General features: G+C 43.3%; 1 protein-coding gene across 1 annotated transcript; it reads left to right on the forward strand.

The window, feature by feature from the left end:
• Positions 1 to 440: 440 nt before the first annotated feature.
• On the forward strand, positions 441 to 10,698 carry rnf207b (ring finger protein 207b; the record flags this gene model as incomplete). Its single annotated transcript, XM_048594007.1, has 9 exons — positions 441 to 585; positions 1,401 to 1,482; positions 2,139 to 2,214; positions 3,371 to 3,496; positions 4,900 to 4,946; positions 7,061 to 7,133; positions 8,016 to 8,084; positions 10,411 to 10,479; positions 10,570 to 10,698. Coding segments are annotated over 9 exons (816 nt in total), but the record flags the coding sequence as incomplete, so codon positions are not given.
• Between the last annotated feature and the right edge of the window lie 873 nt (positions 10,699 to 11,571).

Genomic DNA, 11,571 nt, shown 5'->3' on the forward strand with positions numbered 1-11,571 from the left:
TATTTCTGAAGAAGGATCCAGACCCGAAACGTCAGCTTTCCTGCTCCTCTGATGCTGCTTGGCCTGCTGTGTTCATCCAGCTCTACACCTTGTTGTCTCAGATTCTCCAGCATCGGCAGTTCCCACTATCTCTATTATCTCCTACATGGATCAGTGTTAAATTTTACTACATTTAAGGTGCTATATAAATCAAAGTTGATGTTGTGAAGTGAAAGTATTTGTCTAGTTTTTAAATCCTGATTGTTACTCAGTAACTCCGCATACATGTAGCACTTACAGCAGGATTGATATCCCCAACCAATGCCTTGGCTCAGCTTACGGAAAAATTGTGTGCATGTGCATGCATGTGCACGTGTGTATACACACAATACATTTCTCAAAGGTAACACTCAATAATCAGTTCCTTGTAGATCCTGATGCTCTCATTTTGCCTCTTGCAGGACGCAAATGCCATGTTTTACTGCAACACGTGTAACCAGCCACTCTGCAGCTCCTGCCGTGATGACACACACAGAGCAAAAATGTTTGCACGTCACGAGATTGTAACTCTGGCCAAACGCACCAAGGCGCTGCATAAGAAATGCCGTAAGGATCCACAGTCCCAGGCTTGGAAAGCTGCTAACTCATTACAAATCATTTGTTGACAATGAAATTGAAATGGGATGGGGATGGCTATGGAGTTGCAGTAGTTGTGTGACTGGATGGATAATCATGGCATACATTAATAATACAGGGAATGAGAATTCAAACCTAGTTTAAATTTGGTTTTAAAAAATTGAAATCAGCATACTGTTGTTGGATTATTGTAAAAATTTAGTTGGTTGATAAAATCATTGTCCAGCTGGTTGGGTTTGTAATCTCCTGATTTCATTCTTACCTATCTAGTTGTAGTCAGAGATTCACATTAGAGCCTTCTGTTCCCATTCCTGAACAGTTACCTCTTATGTTCCCCCAAAGTTTCTTAGCTGTTGTGTTGTTCCTTGAGCTTAACTTCATCTGCAAACTCCACCATGGTGACATTATCCAAAAACATGTCAGTTTCTGCATGTACACTGCTAACCACCGTTTCTCCCAACTCTCCACACACTAAATTATCAGTCTGCTTAAGCAACATTCTGTAATTTTTCTTTCAACTTATTTCAGTTAAATATTGAGAAGACAAATTGTGTTTGTTCCCTGCCAAACAATGTTCTTTTATAGTCAACTTCATTCCACTCCATGGCAATTGTAATCTAGTAATGTAAGGTACAAATAGAATCAGACGATATGGGAATAGAACAGCAAAGTGGTTAAAAAAATGATCTATGATCTCACTGAATGGTGGAGTAAACTTGAGGAATTACATGGCCTAATCCTGCTCCTATTTCTTTTGTTCTTATGTTTCCCTCTTGTCTCTTTAGCTCTTCACGAGGAACCGTACATCATGTTCTCCACGGAGAAGAAGTCCATGCTCTGTATCAACTGCTTTCGGGACATGCAAGTGTGAGTCAAACAGTTGTGGGACAGGACCCACAGAATGTACAGCACAGAAACAGGCAATTCAGTCCCATGCAAATAACGATCTTGTTCTGTTTGCTGGTTGAGACAAACAATGACTCCCTGCCAGTGATTCTCGACCAGGAGGCTTCCAGGCTCAGTTCTCTGTCTGACCTGAGACAAGGTGGGACTAGGAGAAGCTGCCGTTCTCCTGGGGTAGGGAGGAGAATATCAGCTAGATCTCTTTAGCAGGGACAGCAATTTGAAGGAAGAAGCCAGGCTGGTTCCTTCTGGCCTTACCAGCAATGGTCTCCAGTTGCCACACTGGTTGATACCAGCAAACTCAGTGTGTGCCTGAAATCACAGTCTTTCAGGTGTGTACTGACCCCTCAGTCCTGCACTCAGCTGAGGTTTACCCACTGAGCCGATAGAGAATATTAGCAAAATGCTGAAAATGCTGGAAATCTGAAATAAAAGCAGGAAATAATGAGAAAAACTCAGAAGGCCAGGCAGCGCCTGTGGATAGAGGAATAGAGTCAATATTTCAGGTTGATAATATTGGAGGGTGTATAGATATTTCTTGACATAAATTCACACTTAAGGGTTTTTTGTGCCTCTCTTGAGCTGTTCAAATCTGACTAACTGTTTATCTCATTGTTCAGTGAAAGTCGAGCCCACTGCATCGATATTGAGACTGCATATGTGCAAGGCTGTGAGAAGCTGGACCAGGCTGTGATGGTATGTGAATTACAAAAGGGAGAGATTGTCCTGGGCGCTCCAGAAATTATAGGCCAATCTCCTGCACACTGTAACACATGCTGAGTCACTTGATGGTTTATCACTGATCAGAGTGGGCAGCAATTTGCAGATTAGAGGGAATCTTGCAATTCTAATTTATAGAACTAAGAAAGTAATTTTGTGGAGGAAGCCTTACATTTCTGTTAATTTCAAAACCATTTTATTGCTAATAATGTAGGATCCCTGCTTTAAAAATATGTTCAATGTCTGTGAGAATTAATTGTTCATGGCCATTGCTTTATGAAAACAGAGGCAGACAGTAATCGTTTTCTTTTTAAACATCAACAGCATTAATACCTGTATAAGATTTCATTTACCTCTCCTTTTATTCTTTACCCCCTTCTTTACTAAAGCATCTGATTCTTTGCTGGGCACAGTTTTACCTCGGGCTGTGGGCTCTCCCCAGTGTTTTACAGCCAAGAAGTCTTTTTGAAATGTAGCTACTGTTGTAATGTAGGAAACTCAGCAGCTATTTTGCACTTAGTATAATTCCACAAACTGTCATGTAATAATAATTCTGGGGGTCAGTTAGCTCAGTTGGCCGGACTGCTAGTTTGTGATGCAGAGTGATGCCAATGGTGCAGGTTCAATTCCTGCACTGGGTGAGGTTACTATGAAGGACTCTCCTTCTCAACATCTCCCCTTGCCTGAGGCATGGTGACCCTCAGGTTAAACCACCACCAGTCATCTCTCTCTAATGAGAGAGCAGCCCTATGGTCCTGTGGGACTTTGGTCACTTTATCCTTTACTATGCAATAATGGACAGATCATCTGATTTTTCATGGTGGTGGTTGAAGGATAAATATTGGCCAGGACAGTGGGGCAAACACCCCTATTCCCCTTATTCTAGGAATATCAGTTATGATTTTTGGGTTTAAGCCCCTGGAATAGGATTTGAACTCACAGTCTTCCAACTCAGAAGTAAATATGCTGCCTTTTGAGTGAAGAGTGACAGCAAGTCTAATGAGATTACTAAATTGACATTATTATACTGAAAGTGATGTGTCAGCTCAAGAAAAAGGGAGTTACTCCATGTTAAAGCCCTTTGGTCTTTAAGGTCCTTATGGAAGGTCCTCATGGTGAATGTTTTCATTAGGCAGTGAAGGAGCTTCAAACGTCCACACGAGAAGCCATCATCCTCTTGAAGGCCATGATCAACGAAGTGACAGCCAATGTCATTGAAGAGGAGTCAGCCATCAGCTCGCTGTTCAACAGTATGCAGGTAACACACAAGATCAAAATAAATTTAGTAAATAGAGGTATCAGTGAGTATAAGGAGCCATTGACAGGCAGAGAAGGCTTGCAGTTCATTCACACAGGCTGTTCTTTTGTCACCTGCTGCTCAAATGCTCGCCCAAGCCTATGTTACCATGACCATTCCAACACTCTTCTGACTTTCCACCTTTTGTGCTCTTTCAAAATTACGCTAGCAATATCCTGTCAGGCACCAAGACCCTTCACACCTGTGCCTTTTACACATTGGCTCCCAGTCTGGCAACATCATAAATTTAAAGCTCTAATGCTTGTGTTGATACATTCAATGACATACTCCCTCTTTACCTCTGTAACCTCCTTCAGTCCTACAACCCTCCAAGACTTCTGTACTCCTCCAGGTCTGGCCTTTAGCACACCCCAAACTTTCATCATTCCACTATTTGTGCCCGTACCTTAATCTGGAATTCCTTCACTAAGCTCTCTGCCTCTCTCCCTCGGTCGTCCTTTAAATAATTCTTTAAAACTAACTTTGACCAAACTTTTGGTCACCTGTCCAAATATCTTCTTATGTATCTCATTGTCAGTTTTCACTTGGGACATTTTACTGTGATAAAGCTGCTCCATGTATCAGGATAAGGTGAAGTTGCCATAGTCCCAGAGTATCATAGGGCTGGTCTGTCATTGGAGAGGGATGACTGGTTGTAAGTTTAACCTGAGGGTAACCAGCCTCAGGTAAGGGGCAAAGTTAAGAAGGTGGGTAACCTCAGGAATTGAACCCACGCTGTTGGCATCACTCTGCATTGTCAACCAGCGATCCAGCCCCCCAAGTGAGCTACTCACCTCTGGATGGCTAGTTTGTGATGCAGACTGATGCTAACAGCATTGGTTCAATTCCCATACTGGCTGAAGTTACCATGGAGGGCTCTCCTTTTTAACCTCTCCCCTCGACTGTTCTGAAGAAGATCAAAATATTAATTCCATTTCTCTCCACAGGTGCTGCCTGATTCACTGAGTTTCTGCAGCATTTTCTGTGTTTTTCCCCTTTCTAATCCTGTTAATATTTCTACACTGCAGTCGGAACCCACTTTAACCATTTTCAGTGAGTATAAGCCAAAGTTATGGAACCAGGCCTCAAAGTTTACATGCATGTAATCTGGTGAGCCTTCACTGCTGCATCCCCTCAAGATCAATGCCCCGAGCATGAGTGCAATGCTCAAATTCGACTGTCCCATTAATAAACAAAGAAGGCAATTGTCCATTGGGTCCTTGGTTTATAGAGTGGTGCAGCCCTAATAGAAGCATTTCTGGGTCAGCACTTTCACTCTGTGTATAAGGGATGGAGATTCTGCAAGGTGGATTATATGTGGTACTTACATGATGAAGACCTGATAGTTTGCTTTCATGTTCCAGGAAAAACTAGCTGAGAGGAAGAAAATACTGCTGAAAACAGCTCAGAAGTAAGTGTGATCTTCTCAGCAAAGGGGACTGTCAGGGGGGAGCAGAGGGGACTGTCAGGTGGAGCAGAATGGAAGGGCAGGGGGCAGCAGAGTGGACTGTCAGGGGAGGGCAGAGTGGGAAAGCAGGGGGCAGCAGAGGGGACTGTCAGCGGGGAGCAGAGTGGGAAAGCAGGGTGCAGCAGAGGGAACTGTTGGGGGGAGCAGAATGGGAGGGCAGGAGGTAGCAGAGTGGACCGTTAGGGGGCAGCAGAAAGGAGGGTGGGGGCAGCAGAGTAGACTGCCAGGGGGCAGCAGAGGGGACTGTCAGGGGGCAGCAGAGGCTATTGTCAGGAGGCAGCAGAGGGGACTGTCAGGAGCATCAAGGGGGACTGTCAGGGGGCAGCAGAGTAGACTGTCAGGGGGCAGCAGAGGGGACTGTCAGGGGGCAGCAAGGAGGACTGTCAGGGGGAAACAGAGTGGGAGAGCAGGACAACACAATATTGCTAGGGTTCTCCCTAAAGGCTCATTGGGTGAGGTGGTGTTTAGCTGACTCAGATGAGGTCTCAGATCAAACTGAGTTTTGCTTCATGTTCTTGCCATTGGCTCTTTGGCCAATCATGTTGCATCTGTGCCCTTTTTGCCGGTGGAAATTATTTCTCCCTGCCCGTCATAATTTTGAATGTCTCTACTCAATTTCAGCTTAACTTTCCATGCTCAGAGAAGAACAGCTTCTCTGGCCCCTCCAAACAACTGAACTACTTGCTATGATTGTGGTAAATAATGCAATTTCCCTAAGGCCGGAGTTACAGGAGGGAGGAGATAAATCAACCAGATTTCCAGCTCCTAATAATAATGTATTGTATCAAACTGCAAGTGTCTATCTGAATGCTTCCCTGATGGGCACAATATATAAAGAACTTTCAACCCAGTTTTATTCCTCTGCCCCAGGGCAGCTTGAGTTAGAATAGTTAACCCACTCATCACAATTGGCCCTGTTTGTCATGACAACGTGTCCTACTGAGAGGAATGTCAGGGTGCACTGCTCCCAACCTGCTGCAGGACTCGAACTGAGCAATGACCCACTCTCCTAATGTACCATTTGCACCTCTTCCTGGATAGTCTGCTCAGTGCTGTCAGTGTACTGCAGGAATTACCCTTGCATTGAGCCACTCAGCCCACAGGCTGTTGCCTGTTTATGCTCTACATGAGCCTCCTCCCACCCTGTCTTCATCTAACCTGTTCAACATAATCTTAGACTTCCTTTCATGTATTGAGCTTCTCCTTAAATACATCTGTGCTAGTCACCTCAACCAGTCCATCTGGTAGACTGTTCCACATTTTGGCCATCCTTTAGGTAAAGAAGTTTCTCCTGAATTGCCTATTGAATTTGTTGGTGATTATCTTTTATTTACAGCTTCTAGTTTTGGACAGCCTTAAATTCCCATCAAAGGCATTGTTCAGTGGGTATCAAATTAAGCAGATATTACATTGTCTCATTAATTTGAGTGTTTACTGAATGTAACATTGGGATTGGAACAGATGGATGTTTGATGACCAGCATAGAACTTGTGGACTGAAAGGCCTCTTTCGGTGCTGTCAGAACTGTATGACTCTAACAAGGGTGAGATGAATTGGAACGTGAGTTCTGTTTCCCATTATTTGGTACGGTGGTTCCTACATACAGAGATGTATAATAAATCCAGACTCATTGCTTCACATGCTATCTTCATCTCATACGGATTACGAGGAACAGCAGGCTATAGAGACACACAAAAACACCCAGCAGTAACGGCCATAATATTAAGTCTTAGTGTCCCTGAGCTGTGGTAGCGGTAACCAGCCAGCGTTCCCATTTCTGATCATTCAGTGACCCCTGCTGGAAAAGAGTGGATATCAGTTCCATAGGAATATTGTTGTGATCAAAATATCTTGCTGACAATTGCTGCAGCCTTGCACAATGAAGGTCAGTTGGCTTAGAAAACTAAAGGCAACCATTGTACCCATTGAACTGAACCTCAGTGAGCTAACAGCACCTTCAAGAGAGATGGGGCGAGAGTGGGAAATTGACTAGAGAAACACAAAAGCAGTAAAATAGACCCTCACTCCAGCTTTAAAACTTCTGATTCTTTTTCCAGTCAACATGAAGAGAAAGAGAAAGCTTTTAAAGAGCAGCTCTCGAATATGGCTGCACTGTTACCCACCCTTCAGGTGAGTGAATCAGGAACTCCATTCTCCTGCCTGCCCCTCATAACCCTTGACTCTCTTGAGTATCAAAACACTAGGCCAACAACAGGAAGTGTGTGAAAACATGGATCCTGTTGGAGATTCCCTGTCCCACAGTGAGATCTGAGCTAATCCTCACCATCCCTCAAACCACAGATGTGAGTAATTTGGAAGATTGGCTGATGTTTATATGGCACCCCACTCTGTGCCATTGGGCATTGGCCTCCAACATATTCCCAACAATCTGTCTCTGACAATTTACCAATCTGTGAGCACAGAAATCCAAGGGCTGACACTGCAGTGCAGCCCTGAGGGAGTGCCACATTATTAGACATGCCATCTTTCAACTGAGGTGTTGACCCAAGGCCTCATTTGTTCTCTAAAGTAAGACGTAGAAGATCTCACTGTGCTTTTGTGAAGAGGAGTGGGAGGAATCTCCCTCGTGTCCTGGGATCAACATTTATCCCCAATTCATATGAATAAGACAGTGTACCTGATCATTATCACATTGCTGTTTTTAAGACCTTGTTGCCACATTTTCTGTATTGTATTTACGATACAATTAATGCAATAGCTATAAAGCTACAAAGGTTGCATAAGGTGCTATATAAATGCAAGTTTCTTTTTCTCTTTTCCCTTCTTTCTCACTTCTGTGTACTTATCTGTCTCTGTGTGCCTCATCCTTTCTCTACAGTGCAGGACAGTCACTTGAACTCAAAATTGGACCACAGCGTGACATGCTTTGAAATGTTTTGAAGACATGATAAAGTTTAACGTTAAAAAAGAAATTCTTTCTTTGCTTTCTTCAAGTAAATGAACAGGATCAACTAATTGTTTTCCCTCCCTAACCTTTTTCTCTCTGGTCAGGTCCACCTTGTCACCTGTTCTGCTTTCCTCAGCTCTGCCAATAAGTTTGAATTCCTGGACTTGGGCTATGTAAGTATGTGCAATGGTTTCTGAAAGGCTAATGACATGAAAGGAAGAAAGTGCTCTCATAACAGCCACTAAAAGGCTTGAAAATACAATTGGTAAATAAATGAAATCAGTTTACTGTTAGAATGTTTGGCCTCATTATACCTCAATTTTCTAGTTGGTATGAACACATTGAGCTCTTGTGTTCCAGGTTTGATCCAACACTGTCTCTGCTCAGTTAGTCAATGTTGACTGGGTCAACAATAGGAACCGACATTGCTGCAGTAACCCCTGGGTTTGGAGTTTCTGATCACTAATTTGGGCAGGCGGTTGTGCGTGTGCATGCACGCACATGTTTGTTCACATTGAACAGGGGAAAGATCAATTTTGATGGCCTTCCTTCTGGGAAGGAAGTTCATAAGTACATTGTCAGAATAACTTGCTGTGATGCCTCTCAGGTTTCTTAGCATTTCTATCCCATATACATTCCACCCTCTTTGACCTCTCCACTAATCCAACATTCCATCTTCCATTGATTCCTCTGCTTACGCCCATCTCTGGAGCATTCCATCTCAAATGGCCTCCTCTCTCATTCAATGATCTTTTAAAATTATTCCTTTCTCACTTTGTGTTTGTTAATTTTCCCGTTTCCTTTCTGTGCTGATGATACTTATCTGACCATGTATGCAGTCTGGACAATCTACACAACTGTATGAGGCATCACAGTTGAGCCCAAGCTGCATTTAAACAAGGAGCTGCTCATACTTTCCAACAGGTGTCACTAAGCATCAGGAGAGGGAAGTCTCCTGATCACCTAAACAATACGTACTGAGGTTGATAGATACATATCTCACACAAAAGCTTGGTTGAGGGGATAATTTTTAAGATTCGCCTTAAGGCGTAGAGAGGTGGAGAGGTTTAGGGAGCGATTTCCAGAGATGAAGGCCTAGACAGCCAAATTTACTCCTGCCAACAGAAGTGTGAAGGAAGTCAGAGATGTGCAAAAGGCCAGAATTGGAGGAGTGCAGGCATCTCAAAGGTTGTTGAGATGGAGGATGTTACAGAGATTGGATGAGACCTGGGGGAGAATTATGAACAAGGCTAAGAATTTTAACATGGTAGCATTAGTGGTCTGGGAACTGATGTAAGTCAGTGAGCACAGGTGTGGTTTATGAATGAGAACTGTAGATGTAAAATAAAGATGTACTGACTGACAATAATTTTTCACCCATTTAAAGACAACTGAACATGCATCTGAGGTAAATGGCTGCAATCAGACAAAAACTCATTACATGGGGACGGGGTATCAAATGTGAGCTGAGGTAATACTGGGTCATTTCAGTCATTGCTGTGCTCTCTGTGTGGTCACTCACCTTGCTTTGTCCTAGATGAAATGTTAGCAGTACTGTTTTCTTGGAAAAGCTCCACCCAGTTTGAACTGCTGCTGTTCACCCACAGTATCAGATGCCACCCACCAGAAACAATTTGCATTCATATAACATCCTTAGCTTGTAAAAATGCCCCAAGGCACTTTAAAGGAGGGATTATCAGACAAACCTTGACATAGTAGACAACATTAGTATAGATGACCAAAAGTGTGGTCAGCAAGGTAGGTTTTAAGCAACATCTTAAGAGGAGTAGTGAAATGTATACAGAAGCAGAGAGGTTTAGGGAAAGAATTTTAGAACATGAGAGCTAGGAGGCAGAAAGCACCACCAATCGTGAAACAAAGGAAATCGTGAACATGAAAGGGGCTCGAATTGGAAGAGTACAGCATCCTAGAGGTGTAGGACTGGAGGGGTACAGAGGTTAGGAAGGGTTGGGCCCATGCAGGGATCTGAAAACAATAATAAGCATTTTAAATTTGAGGTGTTGCTAGACCAGGAGCCAGTGACCGCAGGGATGATTGATGAACAAGATACAACATTGCCTCAGTGAGGTCCACCTCCCAATGTGAAAAACAGAGAGGAACCTGCTAATCATGCATGTGGACTAATTTAATGTGAAGGCTCAGGCCTCCGAAAGCATTGAATCTTCACAAATGTCTAATTTATTTTCTGTTGAGTTCAGTACATTTGTTCAGATATGAAGTTGAGAAGTGGCAGATGTTGTTAACCATTCACAAATGGCCTTCGAGTCTTTAGGAACTAAAGCATAATATTCTGCAAGCAACACAGAGAAAAGGTTTAAAAGTAAAAGTTATAGAAATACTAGAAATGAGGAAAAGAAAAGCTGACTGACTGGCTGGGATGGGTCAAGGTGTGTTTTCATGAAAACTCCAGGAGTACATTGGGATTCCTAATCCAGGATTGGAATTTCATCATTTTTTGTCCATTTTACCTGTCCGCAGCAACTCATGGAGAGACTGCAGAAAATTGTTAAACTCCCCCATCGCCTGAGGCCCACACAGAGCAGCAAGGTAAGATACAAGCTGCCAGCATGAGGAATTGAGTACCACTGGGAAAAAGCCAACTGTTCTAAGTTCAACAGAAGTCATTTCCTTTTCCAGATTAACACGGAGTACAGACCAGAGTTTGCCCGGTGCCTGGAGCCCCTGCTCTTTCTGAACCACCGGCGTTCCGGATCTATGACCGGAGGAGGCCCAGGAAATGGAATCAGCAATGGAAATGGAATGTAAGCTGGTCTACAACACCTCGCATTTATATAGCAATTTTGGCACAGGGATGTGTCGCATGATTGCTTAAATGGCAGCATTGTCAGAGAAAGATCTGACATCAAACTACATGAGGAGATATTAGGAATGCATTTTTGTAGCATCTTTCATGAACTTACAATGAATCAAAGCAGGTTATATTCAATTAAGTATTTATTTGAAGTACAGTTGTTATAATATAGAAGCACAGCAGTGAACTTGTGAACAGCAAGCTCCCACAAACAACCTCGACCTGTTAGATAACCTGTTTATTTGTGAGGGTGATTGAGGGATAAATATTAGCCAGAACATTGAGGGTGACTCCATTGCACTTCTTCGAAATAGTACCATGGGAATTTTCACATTCACCTGAGAAAACAGGCAAAACCTTGTAATTAAAGGACAGAAGGTTAGAAGAGGTGGGTTAAAAGAGCAGTCTTCAAGAACAGAGAGGTGAAGAGGTTTAGGATAATTCCAGAGCTTGGGGATGAGGCAGCCAATGGTGGGATAAGGAAATTGCGGATACACAAGAGGTCAGAACTGGAGGAGTGCAGAGATCTTGGGGCTGGAGAGCATTCGGGAACACGTTTAACGGGCAGATGAAACCATGAAGGGACTTGAAAACAAGAATGATTAGTGAAGATCAGCAAAATGATCAAAAAAGTTAATCATCAGAATAATCTGGAGAGGCCTAATGATCGATTGAAGTACAGCAAAAATAGGGTGACTAGCAGCACGTACCACCCCACCAACCTCCGGATCCAACGCATCATCCTCCGACACTTCCGCCATCTGCAATCCGACCCCACCACCAAAGACATCTTTCCCTCCCCACCCTTATCTGCTTTCCGGAGGGAC

The sequence above is a fragment of the Rhincodon typus genome, unplaced genomic scaffold (assembly GCF_021869965.1).
Source record: "Rhincodon typus isolate 14 unplaced genomic scaffold, sRhiTyp1.1 hic_rhity00005123, whole genome shotgun sequence".
NCBI classification, from domain to species: domain Eukaryota; kingdom Metazoa; phylum Chordata; class Chondrichthyes; order Orectolobiformes; family Rhincodontidae; genus Rhincodon; species Rhincodon typus.